Source organism: Geotrypetes seraphini, chromosome 2 (genome assembly GCF_902459505.1).
Source record: "Geotrypetes seraphini chromosome 2, aGeoSer1.1, whole genome shotgun sequence".
Classification (NCBI taxonomy): Eukaryota; Metazoa; Chordata; class Amphibia; order Gymnophiona; family Dermophiidae; genus Geotrypetes; species Geotrypetes seraphini.
Window position 1 is genome coordinate 444,184,109 of NC_047085.1, and position 23,821 is coordinate 444,207,929.

General features: G+C 43.1%; 1 protein-coding gene across 1 annotated transcript in view; it reads right to left on the reverse strand.

Annotated features, from left to right (window-relative positions):
* Positions 1 to 23,821, reverse strand: part of MPP7 (membrane palmitoylated protein 7) — a 348,547-nt gene that overhangs the window by 46,301 nt on the left and 278,425 nt on the right. The window contains exon 12 of the mRNA XM_033931438.1: positions 2,922 to 3,002. Within this exon, the coding sequence (XP_033787329.1) occupies positions 2,922 to 3,002 (81 nt within the window). The remainder of the gene's footprint in view (positions 1 to 2,921; positions 3,003 to 23,821) is intronic.

The following is a 23,821-nucleotide window of genomic DNA, read 5'->3' on the forward strand; positions in this document are numbered from 1 at the left end:
TGACATTAAGAGCCAAATTCTGTAAAGGACATCTGAAAGTTAGGCATTGTTTAGATGTCCAGCAGGAAAATGCTGAGTGTGATTCTATAATGCATAGATGTACTATAGAGAATCAGCGAGTCTAGATGTCTATAACATTATCGTGTCTCATTATTATGACATCATTAGAATGGAGATTTTATGCTGTTTTTCACTAAAGTTGTATGCAGTGAAATGCTGGCACCACTATTATATTTTATTTATCTTTGAATCCTTTTTTTTAAATTTTGTTTCTGTCACAAGAAGCAGAGTGGGATTTGAACCAACACCACCAGGGTGCTAAGGCATCATACATACTCAGATAGTAAACTGCATGTCAATTCCAAAGCCAAGCTTATATCCTCTTGAATTACAAGCAGTCATGTCTCTAGGATAAATAGCAAAATGTACTTTCAACACTTGTCCAAGTCCTTTTTTGGCCTCTATGTTCCTCAAAGTATATGAAAAATATATATATATTGCATACTAAATCCTCTATTTTTTTTAGTAAAAGGACTGCTTGTAAAAGCAGGTCTACTATTGAGCATGAGCTGGGCGCCAGATAAGCTTTAGTTAGGTGGATGTGACTTAGGCATCACTTAGGTGTGCTTGAGGCGGTTGCATGTATGTTCTATTTTTTTATGTTTAATAATGCATTACTTAAGCAAAGCACGTGAAAAAAATATATATATTGCATACTAAACCTTATTTCCAAAAGGTTAAGAAAAGAAAGAGATACACTACTCACAATAGCTATGCTTCAGAGCAAGTGGACGTGTCTGATGCACAATTTTGCTATCACTGCGACATCATCAATATGCACCTAGATGGCAGAATGCCACTAAAAAATAGGAATAAGTGCTGGGAAATCTGACCATACTTGGGATTTGAACCCATGACCTTTAACCTCTGAGCCATAGGCACTTTCTTTTAACTATGGGTTCGTGCCAGGTGAGATGATATCTTAGGACATCATAAACCATCTGAGTTTAAAAATAAGTTTCCCTCTGGACCCTGGAAAGGGCAGAGTGCAAATGTAAATGACAAAGTCCACAATCCATACTTTCTTATCAGACCAAAAAGAAGCTGTTAAGGTAGTAGGGTTTGTTGGGGGATTTGAACTCAAGACCTGTGGAAGATGGAAGCAGTGCCTTTAAACCAATGAGCCAAAGGAGCTTTGGTTTAGGCAGGGGTTCCTATTATTTTTTAGTGGCATCTCACCACAACTCCCTTATTGGTCATGATGAGCCCCTAAACCCTACTAGACCCACCTGTCTACAACCCCAATAGCCCCAGACTACTTAAGCCACCTCTGTGCTGCTCTATTAGGCTTTCCTATACCAGGAGCCGATAGTTCTGGAGGCAGGTATGTACATTTTTATTCCGATTTTTATGGTGTTGTGGGGGTGTCAGTGATCACTGGGGCAGTGTGTGGGGGTCTGTACTTTGTGTATGCAGTGATTATCTGGTCACTTTGGATACCTTCTGGGCACTTAGACCTGTTTTTATATCGCCTAATTCACAATGTACACGTTCCGTCTATGCAGTCTCATTAAACTTTCGGTTATACTTGCAGTACGACTAAATGTAACTCAGCCCACATCCCACCCAAATCCTGCCCTCAGCACTCCTCCTAAAACATCCCTTTCAGCAAATGTACAGCTGGGTGTATAGCAGCACTGAAGAGGCCTAAGCTGTTTTTAAATATGTCTAAAACCCGTTTCAGTTATCAGCACTTGGACGACTTGTTTTATTAATCGTCCAAGTGCCGATTTAGATGGTATTTTAGACGTATTTCCATTTCGATTACGAGCCCCCTACCGTATGGAATCCATAAGGGACATAACAGAAGTGTTTGCACAGTTTAGTGTCATTTGCATATTTAATCACCTCATTCATCACTACAATTTCCAGATCATTTATAAATAAGTTAAATAGCACTAGTCCCAGAACTAAATTACATGCGATGATTAGTGCAGGATTGCACTGTCAGTCTTTAGTGCCTACAAAACAGGTATCATTGATAATGCAGTAATTTTTTTATAGTCACATGCTAATGGTAATATTAGTGCATGGCCAATAATGCAAAAAAGGGAAAATTGGCAATTTTACTGTCACAGTAAAACTAGCCTTAGCGCATAAAAAAAGCATGCATACAAGCACACTAAGGACACTTTATCCTATAGCTTAGTAAAAGGACCTCTTTGTGCAGTCTCAAACTGTGCACACAATTTTAGATAATTAGAGGGTTTCTGCACAGAAAGCATGCTGACAGCATGGATGCACTTTCTACCTCTTATCTGCAAGACTGACTGTGCACTATAAGGGCCAGAGACAGTAAATGGGCACTGTTATGATCCACGCTAAGATAGTATTCTGTAAAGGACACATTATGCAGAGTGTCCTTTACAGAATAGTAGCATGGCATATTTCCTGCATCTATCGTTGGGTGCAAGCCTTTATGCCTAATTTCTGGAAATGCCCCTGACTTGCCCAAACCCCTTCCATGGCTATGCTCCCTTTGAACTGAGCACTATGAAATTTAGGCACACATGTTATAGAATAGATTGTAGGGCAGATCTGCACATAACTCCAAATGAGTGCCAATTAACTCCAATCATTGATGTTAACACCTCATTAACTAAGTTTGAATGTGGATCTGCATCCCAAATTTGAGCGACCTATATAAAATCTGGGGGTAAGTGACTGTGTCCTAAATGCAATGCACAATCCAAATCTATTTCCTACCCAGCAATAGGCTATGCAGTTAGTACATGAATTATTACATGTTGACAGCACAGTAATAGTTACCAAGTGCTTAGCTTAGTAAGAGCAACCCACAGTTTCTTTTCTTCAAAATGCAACACATCTTTTCAGGTCTACAAACTGTAGCTCATACTTACGTGGCACAGTTACACCATAATGCTGGGTATCACTTATTAGCAGCTTTCGTTTCAGTTCATTCAATCCAACTCCTACTGGACCTAAAAACAAAACAAAACACATTTACAACATTATCAAAAATGAAACAAAGGCCAAAAAACAGGAGCCCAGCAGGCTTAAGATGGTACACATAATTATGAATAGCTGGCAAGGGTAGAAGAACAAAACATTTATTGTATGCTGTTAGGAAAGAGAAAATATTAGAAAAGCAATGTTTAAGCTGGTTGACTTTTTTTTTTTGCGATATAATATTTATTGAATTTTTTTTTTATATATATATATATATAATGAAGCAGTAACAGGCTTCTAAACACAGTATGCAAGAAATTGCACAATTTAGCAAATTTTTTCATTTTATGTTTGATTTCTATATTTAAGCAAGCTATAAATATGAGCAGTAATAATTAGTTCAACCAGACAAACAGTGAACATTGAGAGTAGAAGAAAGAAAATAATCAAGATTAGACCATTTTTTAAATTATGTCTTCAGTTAACTACTAAGGGATGAAAATAAATATTTGATTGACATTTTTATTACCAAATTACTTTCCTTATCAACAGTAAAATTGTAGCTCAAAGTAACATTTAGGTAAAGTAGATATTTCCCTTTCTCTGGGGGGCTCATAATCTACCGTATTTTCGCGGATATAACGCGCGCGTTATACGTGATTTTACGTACCGCGCATACCCCTCGCGCGTTATATGCCTGAGCGCGGTATACAAAGGTTTTTAAACATAGTTCCCACCCCGCCCGACGCCCGATTCACCCCCCCAGCAGGACCGCTCGCACCCCCACCCCGAACGACCGCTCGCACGCGCTCCCACCCGCACCCGCATCCACGATCGGAGCAAGAGGGAGCCCAAGCCCTCTTGCCCGGCCGACTCCCCGACGTCCGATACATCCCCCCCCCGGCAGGACCACTCGCACCCTCACCCCGAAGGACCGCCGACTCCCCAACAATATCGGGCCAGGAGGGAGCCCAAACCCTCCTGGCCACGGCGACCCCCTAACCCCACCCCGCACTACATTACGGGCAGGAGGGATCCCAGGCCCTCCTGCCCTCGACGCAAACCCCCCTCCCTCCAACGACCGCCCCCCCCAAGAACCTCCGCCCGTCCCCCAGCCGACCCGCGACCCCCCTGGCCGACCCCCACGACACCCCCACCCGCCTTCCCCGTACCTTTGTGTAGTTGGGCCAGAAGGGAGCCCAAACCCTCCTGGCCACGGCGACCCCCTAACCCCACCCCGCACTACATTACGGGCAGGAGGGATCCCAGGCCCTCCTGCCCTCGACGCAAACCCCCCTCCCCCCCAGCCGACCCGCGACCCCCCTGGCCGACCCCCACGACCCCCCCACCCCCCTTCCCCGTACCTTTGGAAGTTGGCCGGACAGACGGGAGCCAAACCCGCCTGTCCGGCAGGCAGCCAACGAAGGAATGAGGCCGGATTGGCCCATCCGTCCTAAAGCTCCGCCTACTGGTGGGGCCTAAGGCGCGTGGGCCAATCAGAATAGGCCCTGGAGCCTTAGGTCCCACCTGGGGGCGCGGCCTGAGGCACATGGGCCAAACCCGACCATGTGTCTCAGGCCGCGCCCCCAGGTGGGACCTAAGGCTCCAGGGCCTATTCTGATTGGCCCACGCGCCTTAGGCCCCACCAGTAGGCGGAGCTTTAGGACGGATGGGCCAATCCGGCTCATTCCTTCGTTGGCTGCCTGCCGGACAGGCGGGTTTGGCTCCCGTCTGTCCGGCCAACTTCCAAAGGTACGGGGAAGGGGGGTGGGGGGGTCGTGGGGGTCGGCCAGGGGGGTCGCGGGTCGGCTGGGGGGGAGGGGGGTTTGCGTCGAGGGCAGGAGGGCCTGGGATCCCTCCTGCCCGTAATGTAGTGCGGGGTGGGGTTAGGGGGTCGCCGTGGCCAGGAGGGTTTGGGCTCCCTTCTGGCCCAACTACACAAAGGTACGGGGAAGGCGGGTGGGGGTGTCGTGGGGGTCGGTCAGGGGGGTCGCGGGTCGGCTGGGGGACGGGCGGAGGTTCTTGGGGGGGGGCGGTCGTTGGGGGGAGGGGGTTTGCGTCGAGGGCAGGAGGGCCTGGGATCCCTCCTGCCCGTAATGTAGTGCGGGGTGGGGTTAGGGGGTCGCCTTGGCCAGGAGGGTTTGGGCTCCCTCCTGGCCCGATATTGTTGGGGAGTCGGCGGTCCTTCGGGGTGAGGGTGCGAGTGGTCCTGCCGGGGGGGGGATGTATCGGACGTCGGGGGGGCATCAGGCTTTCAGGATGGGGACAGACCTTCAAGGGGGGACAGGACTTCAAGGGAGGACAGTGCACGGAAGTCAGGGGGGGTGAACGGAGAGTCGGGACAGCGCACGGAAAGTCAGGGCGGGCGAAAGGAGAGTCGGGCAGCATGCGCGTTATATGCCTGAGCGCGGTATAGAAAAGTTTTTGTACATATCATCGTGATTTCTGCGCGCTATACCCCTGTGCGCGTTTTACAATGGTGCGCGTTATATCCGCGAAAATACGGTAATAGGCCCTTTTACTAAACTTTAGCGTGAGCTAATAGACATTAGGGGTGCTATACATATGCTGCACATCCTTATATCTATGGCCCATATGGCACTTAACACATTAATGTCTGTTAATGCTGGTTTGCCATCCACATCCACTCTATTGAACATGGAAGATGTGTTGGAGCATCCCATTCCATTCCTAAACTCCAAAACTGTCATGTGATCTAAGGTATGGGCAGAGCAGGCATAAAGCAGATCATCAGAAATGCAACTGTCCTGAAATTCTTACTTGTAAAATGCATGCTGCCTATAATAGAAGGCTAGTTTAAACATTTTTATTCTTGAGAAGAGACACTTTTTTTTGTGAGAGGCATTATTAAGCCAAGTCTCTAAGCTTGCTCCTGTTTTTTTTAATAACAGGCAAGAGGACTTTGCACTTTGTGTGGGTGTGTATTTGTCAGTATCTGAAAGATCTTTCAGCACACACCAGAACTGATGACAGCGAAGGATTTCTTCTCTCATGTTGGAAGGAGGCAAGTGAATGGGTCTGAGATGAAATTAGAAAAGTGCTAGCAGAGAAGCTGATTCCTGTAGAACTTTTTTCAGACATCATACATTACTGCAATGGGGTTTCATATGCAAAGGTCACTGTGGAGGGAGACATTGATTAGCAATTTGGAAAGAGCTAACAGATTTAGAATTAACATATTTGGGAACGTTCCTGGAAGAATCTTTTCCTCTATCTTGTGGGAGAAATCTATGCATCTCACATTAAAAGGTGTATCCCAAACTATTAGTTGTACAATTGTTTAAGAAAGCAAAGGGGATGAAATCTGTTGGAATAAAGTCATTAAATGACTTTACAGGAAGAGGATACATTTTTTTTTTATTTTTTGAATATTTTCAATTGTATTTTCTCCCCAGAAATCATGGAGGAATTGGTTGTTGTTTTACTGGTGCTAGAATGGATTATTACTGGCGTGGAGGCTTTCCTGAACAGCCAGGGGAGTGAACAAAAGGGAAACACCACATTCAAAACGTCAATTTAGCTAAGGGTCTCCTGTGGTATTGCCTACTAGTTAAACTATAGACCAGAGTTTATCTGGAAAGAGTCTTGAGAAATGGATTATATCTAGAGTGGAGTGGAGTAGCCTAGTGGTTAGAGCAGCTGCCTCAGCACCATGAGGTTGTGAGTTTGATTCCCACTGCAGCTCCTTGTGACTCTGGACAAATCACTTAACACTTCATTGCCCCAGGTACAAAATAAGTGACTGTCTAAAATATGTAAACCACTTTGATAGTAAGGAAATAGAACAGAAAAAGTGGTATATCAAATCTCATCCCCTTTAGTAAAAGGCTCCTAAGTTTGTACTTGAGGCAATGAAGGATCAAATACTCTTCCACTCTGCTTACATTTTGAAGATAATAAAAATTTTGTGGCACCATCATATATAACATAGCTGTGCTTCAGGTTTGTCAAGACTATTGAGAAAATACATAGTGCTTATAATATTTATAATTGGTATGAATGTAATTATATGATTTTACACAGTGGAACAGAGAATGTGAACAGGGGAGAGGACTAAAGATGGAAGGGGATCTTCAAGGGGGAATTGAGAACAAGAGGGATGGTTAGGGTATGAATGGTCAGTGGAAGGGAAAACCAGGAATAATCAATACGAAAGGGAGGAAAGATTATCAGAAAAGGGAAAAGGCATGAGAGGGGGAGAGAGAAGGATGTAATTCAGGAGACTGAACTCTGAGGACTTTCTTAAGAGATCAGACTCCACAGGTGACCCTTGAGGGGAGGAATGCTGGCCTAGTGCCTAACTCTCAGTAAGCCTGGTTCTAAGAGAGAGGTTGTAGAGATTAAGCATTAAAGATAGTTTTCACAGCAACCTGTGAACTACTGTCTATCTCTGCCCACCCACCCCTAAGCGCAAACTACTCTTATACTATTCACATTTCTCCAGCTAATCTTAACAAGGACAATCTGCACAAACTTGAAATACGTAACTCCTAAACCTTCTCACCAGATCTGGAAATTCACCCTTTTCCCCACACCTGAAGAGGTACTGAGGGAGGATCTGCACTGCTAAGGGAAAAAAAAACATCCATTGGAATATCTTGCCCAATGACATTCAAACTTGGGATTCAGTAGGTTATATCATTGTAATTCTCTTTTTTAGCTTAGCAAAATCAGTTAGGCAATAGTGTAGCCTTTAGAGTCTCTGTTAGGGTTTAATACAAAACAGTGTTTTAGCCTAGATTAGTGTTTTAGGTTGTATTTCAGGGCATAATATCAGATTATTCCCCTGATCTACTGCATTTGGTTAATTAATATCTTGCTGGCATTGCTATTTATTTTAAATTAAGCATAATGCATGTTTTACTGATTTTACTATTGTACCTTCTATATGGAAGGCTAAGGGATGTTAACACTTTGCCAATTGAACAAATCCCAGTCTATTCCAATCATAGATCATCTAGATCAGTGTTCTTCAACCACTGGTCCGTGGACTGGTGCCGGTCCACAGAAATTTCCTGACAGTCCACAAGGCCAGCACATGCATCGGGCCCCAGACAGTGCTCTTCAGCTGCCGGTCCACGGTACGATCGATATGGCATTGTCTTCGGGCCAGCTCCCTCTCCCCCAGTGCTGCACTAAACAAAGACGTGGGCAGAGGCTCCTACGCTGTGGCCACCGGGCCCTGGACTAGGTGAATAGCGCCCCGGGTGGACCACAGGTAAATTGCGCTGGCGTGCTGCTCGATAAGGAGACAGTCCCCACAGGCAAAATATCAAATAAAACAGTCAAGTGGAAACCAGGTAATTAATCAAAATCCTATCCAGGGTTCTTTATTTCACAAAAACAAAATCAGAATGGCAAACAAGAAACAAAAAGGAAAAACTCAAAGCAAAAATCATGGTCAGCAAATCAGCAAGTCTTGGTGCCTTAGCAAATTTGACACCGCTTCCTGCAACTAGGCCTCACCTGGGCCTAGGCCTTACTCTGACCCTAGGACTGGGCCTTGCTCAAAAGAGAGCTAATTTCACTTAGTACAGTGTAATAATTTCCACCTAACATACACAAATTCAAAACAAGAAAAGTTCAGTAGGCCCTCAGTTCTCCTGAGCTGAGGCAGGAGAACTGCCAAGTTTGTCTTCATACAAATATCAAATATTCCCACCCGAGGTCTTGACAAACTTCTCCTACACTTTAGAACAGTTCTCTGCCCCTGTACATTGCTGCATTCAAACCAAAAGCAATGCAGTTCAGAAAACCAAAACAAAACATTTCTCCAGCAAAACGAACTGTGAAAGCACCAGCCATAGTCATTTATAACATTGCAGCTAAAGAGCCCTGCCCCTGCCTGGGGCCTTGCCTTGAGCTGTGAGCCCAGGTAGCAAAAAGGAGAAAGTAAAAAAAAACCTCTTTGTCACTAAGCTGCAGGCTGTAACACAAGCACTAGTAATTGTCCATACAAAACAGCATTCAAAAACAGTTCACTTTAAAGTAGTGGTGGCTTGGAAAAAACTCCCCCAAAATAACACAGTTTTTCCAGTTAGTGGCCTTGCAGGCAATACCTATTTCCATTGTTCAGGTCCTAGAAATACCTGCTCACAAACCTCCATTTCTTCCACTTGAGGAATGGCCTCAGTTTCCTGGCATAGAGCTAAATTATCCACTTTCATGGGTTCCAGGCCATTCAGTTGCTCTGGTCTAGCTGGCTGCTGAGCCCAGGAGAGAGGACCTTTCCCCTTCCTTGGCCTCTCTGATTCTGAAGGGAAAGCAGCTGGCTTTTCAGGGGGAAAGCCATGCCCTGCTCTCAGTGTACCTGTGCTGTTCTGAGGCTCTCTTGGGCTCCCCTGTGGATTTTGTGGTAACTGCAGGGTTTTCTTACAGGAGTATCCTGTCTAAACCTAATATTCACAGGCTTAGGAGTAAACCTAGCAGACCTGGGCTGAGTTACCATGTCCTCAGCTTCTGAGTAATCAGATAGGACCAGTGCTCCCTCTAAGCGGGCGGGTGTTGTGAGCAAACTTTTTTCGCTGTGCGCTAAAAGCCAGCAAGTTATGAGCCAACTCGCCCGATTCTCCTCTAGCCGCCCTGCCATCTGCCGTACGCCGTGCGCTGTGACGAGAAACTTGTGCGCAGCGATGTCAATTTTGTGCGCCAGCGCACGCCAGCGCAGCTTAGCGGGAACACTGGATAGGACCTCAATGTACTCAACAATATTTTCTGTAACATCGCTGTATATGTACATTCTCTTCCTCTGTAAACCGCTCTGAATTGCTTGTGGTATTGCAGTACACTAATAAAGTTATTATTATTAAAGTTATTATAATTAGGTGGTAATTCAATATCTTCCAGTTCCTCTACCCTCTGAGCCAGGGCGGACATGGATTGTACAATCTCTTCTAGCTGTCCATCCCTTATATCTTGTATCTGGTTCTGTAACCTAATTACATTCCTGTCAACTATCAGCAAGGAATTTTTCACATTCCCGAACTGAAGGGTATGATGCTCTATTTGGGCACTATTAATCTGGCCTTGTTTGACCAGCTTCCCTGTTTCTGCCTCCTTAATGGCCCACTCCCTCTGGACTGCCTGCATTTTACTCAACTGCTGTGTCAGTAGCTGCTGTTGAACATGGCTACTAGCCACCTGTTCCGCCACTTGCTGAAGCTGGGTCCTAACCTGGGCTATCAAGCTTTTAAAAGTGTCAGCCTGCTGTTGACTTTGAGCCAAAATTTCTTCTTTCAGCACCTCTTTTAACTCAGGTATCGGGTCTTTGGTGAGGTGTCTTTCCTTGAGGTGTGGTCTCAGCTTCCTGGCATGGAGCTAAATTATCCACTTCCATGGGTTCCAGGCTATTCAGTTGCTCTGGTCTGGCTGGCTGCTGAGCCCAGGAGAGAGGACCTTTTCCCTTCCTTGGCCTCTCTGATTCTGAAGGGAAAACAGCTAACTTTTCAGGGGGAAAGCCACGCCCTGCTCTCAGTGTGCCTGTGCCATTCTGAGGCTCTCTTGGGCTCCCCCTGTGGATGATGTGGTAACTGTAGAGTTTTCTTACAGAAGTATCCTGTCTAAATCTAATATTCACAGGGTTAGGAGTAAACCTAGCAGAGCTGGGCTGAGTTACCATGTTCTCAGCTTCTGAATAATCAGATAGGACCTCATATCCTCAGTGGATTCCTCCCTAGTGTACTCCTGGAACCTAGGCTGCTGGGCTCTGCGGGGCTTCGGAACAACTTTCCTAGCCCTCTCTCTGCCTCTCCTGGGGTTTCTAGCTGGGATCACGTCAGGCACAGTCTGACTGGTGAGGAGTAGTGGCTCGTGGCCAGTAGGGGGCGATGTCCATTGGATGGTAATGGAATGGATTTCAGGCATGATGGTGCTGTATTCTGTGGAGTTTTTCTACAAAAATGCCTGGTTTTCATATGATTCTGGGTAACTCTAGTTAGATACAAGCATATGTGTTAGTTAAGGCCATGCCCAATAGAAGCGTACGAAAAGTTGGTTAATAAAAATCTGAATATGGATGTAGCCAAGGCCAGAAAAACACACTACAGATTAATATTAAGGAAAAGCATAATAATATTCTTTTAATGTACTTTGCTATTAAGCTAGATCATAGAGGAAATCAGGATATACATGAACTCCATCTGTTTTTCTGTGTCTTCTGCTTGGCTTTACTCCATTTTGTGTTCAGACTATATCCCTAGTCTTTGTTCAGGTTTTTCCCGCATTTAGTCTCGTGGTTCTAACTGATACCAGATGTGCCTTAGGCTGGTTAGGAAAAGTATATTAGATTCCATATTCTAAACTGAGATATAACATGCATTACATATGAATGAAATACATGGTATGAATGGATGGAGGGGCCCCGAACGAATGTGAGTGATTATGTGTATGGATGTGTATTGAACAAAAGAATTGGTTTTGAAAAAACATATTATATATATTTGCAACCTAAAGAAACTTAAAGGAAGCCTGAGCACAACATCTGGAAATAATTAGAGTCAGAAACTGCTGTATCAGTCTCTAGCATAGGAAGGGGGGCATTGGTAGCCCACACTTAGGACTGTGTAGGTGTAACATGAAACTGTCAGTTGTTCAAAGCAGGAGGAGGGAGTACTCCTCCTCCAGGATAAGGCTGAGAACATTTCAGCAGCATTCCTGATACAAAGACAAACTGTCTGAATAAGTTTTGAGAAGGACAAAAAGAATATTGAATATGTTATAAAATGTTAATGTATATTCAAGGATGAATATAAACAAATATGATTCCTGAAACTTTTAAACATGTTAAAGGAATTTTCTTTGTCCAAATTTAAGGACCACCTCTGTTATTGGATTGGCTTACGGCCAATGATGTCAAACTGGACTGAAGGTATATATTGGGGAGCTTCAAAGTATCGGGTTGAGATCGTTATCAGAAGGCCAGCATTTTGGCAACTATAACGACCTTCCGCTAACGCAACTAGCCTTTTGAGTTCCATGATGGAAAAATAAAAGCAATAAATAATTATTTTGGTAAACCTTGCGTTATGCGTCATTTCCATGTTTTTGTTATTTTGCACACCTTGAGTGAAAGCTAGCAGCTTGATTGGCAACTGCAGCTTTATGAGTGCGCTGGTGTCTCATTAAATCTTTTCCCTCACTTAAATTGTAATCGTATAACTAGTTTGACTTCATGATTGCTTTATTATGTTCCTCAATTCCAACCACATTGTCTGTACTTCATCCAACTGTTGTGAACCGCCTAGAACTCCCTGGGTATGGCGGTATACAAAAATAAAGTTATTATTATTATCCATGCTCACTGGTCACAACGCACATCTGTGCCTGAACAGGAAACCTTCTCTCTGACGTCGCAACATCAGAGGGAAGGCTTCCAGATGAAGTGTGGGACACTGCCCACGGCTTTGTGCACTGCAGCACTGAGGAAGAGGGAGCCGGCCCGAAGATAACACCGGAGGGCAGGCCAGAAGTCAAGGCACAGCATGAAGGGAGGGAGGGAGACAACAACAGTAGGGGGAATTATTTCATTTTTTAATTTAGTGATTGATTTACATCTGCTGTCTGTTCAGGAAGAAAACAAAAACTGTGGATACAGATGTTCTGGAGATAATTTATTAAACACTGACATATTAAACCATGAAAATTAAATTAAAAAAGTACAATGATAAAAAGTACTGTGATAAAAATCCAACCGGACCCTACACGGTCCGTGTTTCGGCAAACACGCCTTCCTCAGGGGTCCAATGGCTTGCAACCTCACATATAAAGAATTGGACTGAAAACAGTCTATTGTCTTTAAACATGTGAGCAAACACCACCGCAGACAAGCTGAAGTAGCAAAAAAAAATGTGTAGGGTCCGGTTGGATTTTTATCATAGTACTTTTTATCATTGTACTTTTTAAATTGAATTTTCATGGTTTTATATGTCAGTGTTTAATAAATTATCTCCAGAACATCTGTATCCACAGTTTTTGTTTTCATCGGTGGATTGTTTTCACTGTGGATCATTGTGTCTCCCCATTTTTCTTTGTTGTTCAGGAAGAAATGCATTTGTTTCCTTTTCTCTGGGGTTGTACTGCATGCAAAGTCTTGCATCTTAGGGTTTGTTTTTATATATTAGTACTTTTAGTTTTTGGTCCTGAATTTGCATGGGGTTATCTATGTTCTGTTAAGAATGAATATTGAGAAGCATATAGTGTGCTTTGTGTAGTTCAATTTTGTGGTTAACCATTATGTGTTGTTAATATGAGTATATTGTGTGTGTGTGTATATATATATACCGTATTTGCCGGCGTATAAGACGACTGGGCGTATAAGACGACCCCCCAACTTTTACAGTTAAAATATAGAGTTTGTTATATACTCGCCATATAAGACTACCCCTTCTTCCGCACACCTTCTGCACAACAAATAAAACTTAAAAGAACATCAGAATTTATTTCAACAATTTTAATTAATTCACTAAAGCTGAATAGAACAATAAACCCATGGGAGCTGCCATGCTATTTGTTTTCTAAACTGTTAACCAAACTGAAACTGTCAATGATAGAAGGAAGATAACACATAGAGGGAGAGAGCAAGTGCCGGGCAAGTCCCTAGCAAGTTTGCTGGCATGACAGTTTCCCTTTAAAAGCCTTCAAAAGCCTCCTGTTCGCCCCCGCAACTTCCTTAAGGGCTAGACTCCACACACGGCCGCATGTGCGAGAGACGTAGTAAAGAGAAAAGGGGTGGGGCCAGAGCGCCGCTGCTTCCCGCTGCGCAAGATGAAGGAGATGGCACCCTTGTCACACTGATGTCCCGCCATGGCCCCGCTGATGTCCCGGCAGGTTTACTAGTACCGTAAGCACCGTAAGGAGATAAGGAAGGAGATGTTAGGGCATGTAAAGTAAGGGCATGTAAACAGTAGAGAGTTGCGCGGGGACAGAAATCCCACCCGTCCCCACCCGTCCCCGCCAAAGTCCCACCCGTCCCCACCTGTCCCCGTGAGGAATCCCACCCGTCCCCACCCGTTCCCGTGAGGATTCCCTCCGTCCCCACCCGTCCCCGCGAGGAATCCCCTCCGTCCCCACCCGTCCCCGCGAGGAATCCCCTCCGTCCCCGCCCGTCCCTATAAACTTCAGAAATAGTTATTTCATTTAATTATGCTACTGAATTAAAGGCTCTGGTAGAAACCCATTTACAAATAAGCAAAAAGACTTTATTAATTTGAAAATATTAATTGGGAAGAATACATACTTTGCAAATGGGTTTCTACCAGAGCCTCTAATGTTTATAAATTTTTATCAACACAACTAATATACTACTTTATCCTGAAGCAAAATTAAAAAAAAGAAATATAATTCTTTTCCTACCTTTGTTGCCTGGTTTCTGCTTTCCTCATGTTCTCATTCAGTTCCTTCCATCCACTGTCTCTCTTCCTTCTGCATCTTCCATTTGCTCTGTTACTGTGCCTCTCCCTTTCTTCCCCCTTCCAAATTGGTCTGGCACACATCTTCTTCTCTCCGCTCCCCCCATAGTCTGGCATCTGTCTTCTTCCCTGCCAGCGTCTTCTCCCTACTCTCTCTTCCCCATGTCCTGTCAGCGTCCTTCTCCCCCCTCTGTCTTCCCCATGGCCTTTCAGCGTCCTTCTCCACCACCCCCGTCTTCCCCATGTCCTTTCAGCGTCCTTCTCCACCCCTTTGTCTTCCCCATGTGCTTTCAGCATCCTTCTCCCCCCTCTGTCTTCCACAAGTGCTTTCAGAGTCCTCCCCCCCGCCCTTCCCATGGCCTTTCAGCGTCCTTCTCCACCCCTTTGTATTCCCCATGTGCTTTCAGCGTCCTTCTCCCTCCTCTGTCTTCAAGTGCTTTCAGAGTCCTTCCCCCCCCCTCCCGTCTTCCCCATGGCCTTTCAGCGTCCTTCTCCCCACTCCTTCTCTACCGCCCCGGGTGCAGCACAGCCGGCCAGGTCCCCTTACTTTTGTGGCACTTCCCCGACCGACTGACAACAGCCCCGGTCCGACAAACCTCCCTGCCCTTAACTGCGAATCTAAATTACCTTATTACAGCTGCTGTAAGAAGATAATTTAGATTCGCGGCTACAGGGCAGGGAGGATTGTCGGACCGGGGCTGTTGTCGGTCGGTCGGGGAAGTGCCACAAAAGTAAGGGGACCTGGCGGGCTGTGCTGCAACCAGGGCGGGGTGTGGCGGGGCGGACCGCCCCCTCCCTTGGTAGCCACTCGAACCGCGAGGCTACTCTCCTCCTTACCTGCACTGCCTGCAGCACAGAGCCAAACGGAAGTCTTCCCGACATCAGCGCTGACGTCGGAAGGAGGGAGGGCTTTGTTTAAGCCCTCCCTCCCCTCCGACGTCAGCGCTGACGTCGGGAAGACTTCCGTTCGGCTCTGTGCTGCAAGCAGAGAAGGTAGGGAGAAGAGCCGCGCGACTGAGTACATCCAGCCCCGCAGGAACCCCGCGACCCTCGGAGGCGTCCCCACGGGATCCCCGCGACCCTAGGGGGCGTCCCCACGGGATCCCCGCGACCCTAGGGGCGTCCCCACGAGATCCCCGTGACCCAAAGGGGGAACCCGCGGGATGCCCGCGGGTCCCGCGGGATTCCCGTCGTCCCCGTTCCCGTGCAGCTCTCTAGTAAACAGTACCCGGCGTATAAGACGACCCCCAACTTTGGGGAGGATTTTAAGGTACTGAAAAGTCGTCTTATACGCCGGCAAATACGGTATATATATATATATGAAAAATGAATGGAAAAAATTGTGTTACAATTAGTACTATTATGGGGGCAGGGGCGGAGGTTTGGTGGAGATGGGCGCGCTCTGACCTATGACTTAGCCCAGTGTTCTTCAACTGCCGGTTCACGGACTGGTGCCGGTCCACAAAATAATTATTTTATTTCCGCCGGTCCATAGGTGTCAAAAGGTTGAAGAACACTGATCTAGATTGGATACCTCTTTCCATTCATTCAGTATATCAACATTGCAATCTCAGAAAGGGCCTTTTCCTATAAAAACATGTATCCATAATAATTTTCGTAAGTAACGTAATATCTATAGTAGGCCAAGACAGCTTAAATCCATTCATTTAAATTCTTTTGCTTTTCCTAATTTTTCAGAGATCTCCTGTATACTAATTCTAGATCAGTCAGGAACAAAGCGGTCCTAATTAATGACTGGATTATTAGTTAGCAACTTGTTTGACTTTTCCTTACAGAAACTTGGCTCTCTCAAATGAGGATCCCTTCATAGGGGACTTATTACCTTCTGGTTATAAAATTCTTCTTCTCTGTAGAGAGCACAAGAGAGGAGGAGGGCTTGCTATCATTTTGCAGGATAATTTTGAATTTACATTACATTACATTAGTGATTACATTAGTGATTTACCATTCTGGAGTCTAGATCTTCTAATTTTCTAGAGATAATATCCTGAAGAATAAGCAGAAAATATCTATTAAGATTCCCTCTCTTGTATTTTGTTCTATGTCCCTCCAGGAAGTTGGTCGAAGGCAAGGAATGATTTCCAAGAATTTATGTTACATAATTCCATTTCTTCAAGTTTCAAGTTTATTTAGTATTTTAATTACCTCGCATAGTCCAAATCCAATGCGAATTACACAAGTTCCAAAATTATATAAAAAAATAAACATTATAAAACTAACAGACATAATATTCATTATCAATACAATATTATATATAAGGGGGAGAAGGGGTAAAAACAATAAACGTAAGTACAATTTTTTAAAAAAATTAAAAGTAAAAATAAAACCAGGGAAGGGTTAAGACACAAAAGGTAAGGGAACAAATACCCGCTTTATTTTATTAAATCGTCTACCTGAATCAATTGTAGAGTATCACCAACCTATTGGAAAGCGTCTTTGAATAGCCAGCTCTTTAGAAGACTTTTGAACTTACTAAGAGATTTTTCTTCTCTTATATTAAGTGGAAGTGAATTCCAAATTTGTGGAGCTGTAACAGAAAAAATCATATCTCTTTTAGAGTATAAAACTTTTAAGGAAGGTACTACTAACAGGGCTTTATCTATAGATCTTAAGGATTTTATGGGGGAGTGTAGAATTAGATATCTTTCTAAAAATATTGGTGCTTTATTTATAAGTGTTTTATGTATGAGTAGAGCTATTTTATAAGTGATTCTATAATTTACTGGAAGCCAATGTTCTTCCTTTAGAAGCAGTATAACATGATCGAATTTTTTTCTTTTTCTTAATTAATTTTATAGCAGTGTTTTGAATAATTTGTATTCTGCTATCTCTTTTAACGCAACTCCTTTATAGAGTGCATTTCAATAATGTATTAATGTATTTAAAGCTGATTCATCCAGAAAGGTCGATAAAGATCTGATCATTCTAAGCCTATAGAAACATGTTCTTATTAGTGAGCTAACTTGCTCATGATAACTGAGCTTTTGATCTAATATGATTCCAAGAATCTTCACCTTGGTAACTGTTTTGAGGTTGGTTGTGTTCATAATTAATTTGGTTCCTAATTCTTGTCCCTCCCTACAAGGAAAGAGCATGGTTTCCGTTTTGGAAGTATTCAAGGATAATTTATTGTCATGAAGCCACCTAGCTATTTTAGATAGTTTCTCGTTAATTTCTGAGATATTTACGGCTGAACTCCTATCTACAGGATACAGAAGTTGAACATCATCTGCATAGGCAAAGGGTATAAAACCCAAAGACTGACTAAGAGTTAATAGAGGTGCCTATAGTATTGTACTTGAGGATATTAATCTACACTTAGAGGAAGATTCCTTAGATAAATCTGTCAATCAAATCAGGAAAGATTCCGGAAGACTGGAAAGTGGCTAATGTTACGCCGATCTTCAAGAAAGGTTCGAGGGGAGATCCAGGAAACTACAGACCAGTGAGTCTGACTTTGGTACCGGGAAAGATGGTAGAGGCTCTGATAAAGGACTGCATCATTGATCACCTTGATGGACACAAACTGATGAGGACCAGCCAGCATGGCTTCAGCAAAGGAAGACCTTGCTTGACAAACTTACTGCACTTCTTTGAAGGAGTAAATGGGCAGATAGACAAGGGTGACCTAGTCGACATCATTATTTTACTCTTCAAAAATCAGTATAACAGGTACTAACACTAAAGAACTATTTAAAATTGTTACTAATATTGAAATAAATTCTCTCTCACAATCAGCTCGGAGGAATATTGAAGCATCCGTCTGCAGACCAGACACGATGCCACGAGAAGTATGCTGTCTGCCTGGTGCCAAAATCCAAGCTGTTGCGGAGAGCTTGCCGTAACTCATCAAGCCTGATGACTATTATCCGATGTTGCCGTTGGCACTGATACTGCCAGGTACCCCTGCGAATGTATCAAAGTGACTTTGTGGATCTGGGAGAGAAGGTGAAGCAGACAGTTGCGTAGGTGGTATTCTCGTCCATCCTCCCTGTCGAGGGTAAAGGCCAGGGCAGAGAAGCTCGCACCTTGGAGATGAATGTGTGGCTATGTGGATGGCATCATTGAGAGCGTTTTGGCTACCTAGACCATGGGATGATTTTCCAAGGGCTGCTGAGCAGGGATGGTGTGCATCTATCAAAGAAGGGAAAAAGTGTCTTCGGCAGCAGGCTGACTAATCTACTGAAGAGGGCTTTAAACTAGAAGTGATGGGGCAGGGTGATCAAAGCCCCCAGGTGGGTATAAGCCCTCAGTAAGCCTAAACGAATCCTGACTCAAAGTGACTAGAGAGTCCAACAGAGGAACAGAGTAGTCTGAATAGCCCAAAAATCCAACAGAGGACTATAGTGATCGGTTGTGATCGGTGCTGACCAGTGGTGACCGGAAATGACCCCTTGGATCATCATATCTGCCAAAGCTTGATTGGTACGGGCTCTATAGCTTGAATGTCCAACAGCCTTTGCAGTGTAGAAAGAACTTTATTTATTTTAAAATCTTATATCCCACCTACACCTAAGCGGGTTAAAGAATACATACAAAATAAACAACATAAAAACAAACCATTATATAAAATTTTTTAAAAAGCATTTACCTCTTCTCTATTATAGAAAGAACCTTGTTCATTTCCTCCGGCCTGCTTACCGGGGAGTTTACAAACAGGTTTGGTAAAGGATGGGTGAATTTGAGATTGTAGCCTTCTCGAATAATATCTAGCACCTATCTGTCCATAGTTATTCCCAGACCTCCAAATACTCTTAACAGTCATCCCCCTATCTGCAGAAGTGATGCTGCAGCTCTGGTGTCATTGTGCCCTTTTAGTTGTCGCTTGGTGAGAACCGGAGGACTGAGGCCTCCTGGCTCCTGTGAATCTCTACCGGGATCTGTGATAGGGCATCTGGTCTGAGGCACCTCCTGAATACTGATGAAAACATTGTCAGCCTTGAAAATTAGATCATCCAGTCCCTCTAAGGGGCTTCAGTCTACTGTCTGGTAAAGATCTTGGGTGACGATCTACCACACTAGCCATAAGGTCATCCAGCCCTTTTCCAAATAACATTTCCCCTTTTTGAAGGGGAGTTTACTGAGCATAGCTTTAGAAGCCAAGTTTCCTGCCCATTGCCTGATCCAAAGCATTTTACGGGCTGAGTTGGAATAACATAGTAGATGACGGCAGATAAAGACCCAAATTTTTTTTTCTCTGAACCATCTGACATCACAGCACATTTTTCTAAATCAGTTTTTCACGCTGATTTCAGATCTGTTATTAATTTGTTTTCAGTCACGTGTTTTAAAGTTATGACTATTGTTAGCGTTTTAGCATATAGGGTTTTAAGAACTGCAGAGTCAACTTAATGAAATGTTGCAGTATCTTCAGTCCAAAATCAAATAAGCACACAGCACAGTATACTTATATTGGACTGTATCACTTAGCAACCAATATTTCTTCAAAAATGCTTAGAGTATGATTTCTTTTTGTGAGTTGTGTCTGGATTGTCACGGCACAACATCCAGCAGTAGTCGACCATCATACTCTCATTCCAGAAACCTCGGTAGTGACGCTCCATTAACTGAATGTCCTGGTGAATACATTCTCCTTGCTCGTCACTCACCATACCAAGATTTTCTGGAAAAAAAAATCAAGATGTAAGTACAAAAAGTGTATTTTTAATGATATACGACAGCCAAGTTTCTGATATGAGTCAATGAGATTCTGAACTCCTTCCTTGTATGAAGGAGACTTATGGTTGCCCAGAAAGTTTTCCACTAACCACTTGAATGCCTCCCAAGCTTAAGGCTCAGCTGCTGACAGTGATTGCTTAAAATCTTCATCCTGCATAACAAACTTGCTCTGTGGGCCTATAAATATCCCTTCCTTCAGTTTTGCAGTGCTGATTTTTGGAAATTTCTTAACAAGATATTGAGAACCTGGTGAGTTTGCTTTACCCATGGCCTCTACCAGGTTCTCATCAACCCCAGCTTGATATGAAGAGGTGAAGAAATATTTTATGAGGATCCACTAATGGCATAAATTTCACACTGCTTGTCCCTGGGTTATAGGTATCCCCCAGCTGCCAGGCACACTTGACATAATGTTCAGCTGTAGATCTGCTATCCCACAAGCACAGGAAACAGAATCCTCCTTGTATTTCCATTAGCATGCCAATGACCTTCAGATCACCACAGATGTTCCACTGATGTGTTTTATAACTGATTGCTACTAGCAAATTCTTCATATTCTCATAAGTCTCCTTTAGATGAGCAGAATGAGCAATTGGTATACTTGGTCTGGAATTTCCGTTGTGCAGTAACACTGCCTTCAAGCTTCTCTGTGAAGAATCAATGAAGAGATGTCATTCATCTGGACAATGCACTTGTGACAAACTGTTGAAGAGTCCATTGATGTCATGACAAAAGCACAATGGGCCATTTACAGTGTTGAATGTTGTTAAGTTATGATTCCTTTTTCTATAATGAGTTATATTAGCATCTTTTGAAAGCAAGTGCTTTTGCTTAAGCCTTGAAGCAAGAAGTTCTGCTTTTTCTTTTGAAAGATTTAGATCTAATCTAATCTAATCCTTAGGTTTGTATACCGCATCATCTCCACGTTCGTAGATCACAAATAAGATCATTGAGCTCAACTTGTATAAAGGTCTCTGGTTTTGAATCTTCAACATTCACATCAGGATCACATAATTCTGGTTTGTAACCAGCTGCTGCATCATCATCATCATATTCATCACATTCCTCATCATGTTCCACAGAAGCAAGTCCATCTTGTGGAGGTACAGGGACAGGCAGCGAGTCATCATGAGGAACAGGCCTAATAACAGAATCCAGAGTAGGATATATAATTTTGTGCTTAGTTTTAGCTAAGAATAAATTTGTGTTCACAAGGCAAAAGTAGCAATCTTTAATATGGTCTCGTGGTTTCCTCCATATCATTGGGATTGCAAATGACATCGCTGCCTTTTGTTGACTAAACCAGTCACGAAGTCCATTGGAACAACTGGTACAGATGATATGTGGAGCCCAAGACCTATCCTGGTCACCCAGTGGACAGCCAAAGTACAATTTGTATACCTTGTTCAGATCTACAATAATTGGACGACATTGTGCTTTCGTTGTGAATGAACAACAGACGTAACAGAAACTATCTGGATGATTAGTACAATGTCTTGGCATGATAAAGACTGATATTAATCACCGTAAATAATGTCTGTAGCATAAAAAAACAAAGACAACTGTCATTAACCCTCCTTATACATTTATCTTATAAACCACTGATATATCGCCTAATTAACATTTGTAATTATATATAATGAGCCTCATCACAAAAATGTGACATGCTAGTGAAAAACTAAACACAGATTTGAAATCAGCATAAGAAATACTACAAAACCCACCCAACATTAACTCTGATAAAAATGAGGGTCTTCTTGCTTTGTGGTTTCTAGGTTGAATCGTCAAAGAAAATTTCAAGAAGCTGAACAAAGAAGGCTCTCGGCCAAACCTTACTCATTCAAACTGCTCCAGGTGATATCTTTGTGATGACCCCATTGCCAGAGTCATAACGGCCTTATTACAAACATTTTAACAAACTTTGTGATGTCATCTTTTATTTGTAAATCAGACAGAACGTGGCTGAGCAAGAAGAAAATAGGTAAGGCAAAGTCAGATAAGAAATTGTGATTTCAAAGTCCTCTGCCTCATCCCATCTCTCTGGTGCAACAGCAATGTGGCAGCTTTCAGGTCATCTCTACTGTGATCCCCATTGCAGCATGGATTATTGCTAAATGATTTGTGCCTCTTATAAAATGCTTTAGATTGGAGTATGTCCAAGGTAGGTAGAAAGAAATGTAACTTAATAATATTCCAAATACCTCTAGTTAGATAGTAAATGTTGGCAGATAAAGACCTGCACAGCCCATCTAGCCTACTCAACGAAACCAAAGTTGTGTCTCGTACTGCACAAGTTCCACTTCTTCATCATTAAACTTTGCAATCTTAATCACTAACTCTCCCTGCCAATTCTGGGGCAGAGACCGTAGAAGTCTGTCTTGCATTGGTCCTACTTCCCAACTACTCAAGTTGCTGTCGAAGCCCACGCCAGCCTTGATCCTGATCTCTGTGCCCTTTACAGGATCCATATCATAGAAGTCATTGGTCTTTTGATCTAGTTGAGCCACAGCTTTAAAACACAATTGCACAAAACCTGTGTGTTTAAAGATGTATTTTTCTAAGCTCTATAAATCCATACAAAACCGCACAAGAGGTTTTTAGCACTGGCCAATGTTCTGCGCTGTTCCAACACTCAGAGTTCCTATGAGCATAGGAGTGGTGCAGAGAATTCAGCATGCCAGCTGGCGCTAAAATCCTCTTGTGTGGTTTTATAAGGGGGGGGATTTCTTATGTTTTCTGAGACCAAGAAAATGTGGCAGAAGGATACAAAATTACATCCCACAGTTTTTGGTGCCACAGGTCAGATTAAAAAGAATTTCCAAACACACCTGGATAAACTGTCTATACTTATAACATCTTATGAACTCCAGAAGGAAGTTCTCTTTGTCACAATACAAGTACTATGGTGAGTGTTAGGCGTAAATATGAGAGACTGAGAGCATATTCCACACATCCTGGCTTAGCAGTGAGGTTTATTCCTGTCATGGTATGTGCAAAAATAACCCATTTGGAAATACTGCCCCCGAGAGAAACATAATATGTACTAGAAGTGGTTTTCTTAAACTTTAATTACATTTCTATATATTTTTTTTTAATTAAATGTACAGAAACTGAAAGAATACAGCAGTCTGTTTTCACACATGGGGAAAAAAATCTGAAATTTTTCGGTGGTCTGTCATTTTTCTTTCAGATTTCTGCATGACTATGTCCTGAATTAATCAAGCTGAAATCTTTAAATTAATTTTCAGAATAACATTTGCTACATCAGTTTTGAAATCTATTCTGTTCTGCAAAGCACTAAATAGTATAAATAAAGATGACTAATACTTTTTTATTAAAAGATGGTGACAGGAGTTTACCAAATTCAATTTTCTTTTTTTCCATATTTAAAGCTAAAATGACAACTGAAAAGGAAGAAAGCAAGAGAAAGACCTAGAGGTAGAGGAATTAGGGACCTCTTTTATAAAGAAGAACGGCAAATGCACTGAAGCCCTTTAAATACCTGTGGACTTTGGTGCATTTGGTGTGTCGGTCCGTGCTAATGTGTTTGATAAAAGAAGTCCCGAGTGAGCTCTTAGCCTATTTGGAAGTACATAAATATGCTGGGTTTCCAGGACATGTCTGTATTCTATACATTGTGTCTATTTTTCTAGGAGCTACTTGGACTGATGAAGGGGTCTTCTGGTTTTTAAATAAAGTGTCCTTTATGACTTTACACCTAACTC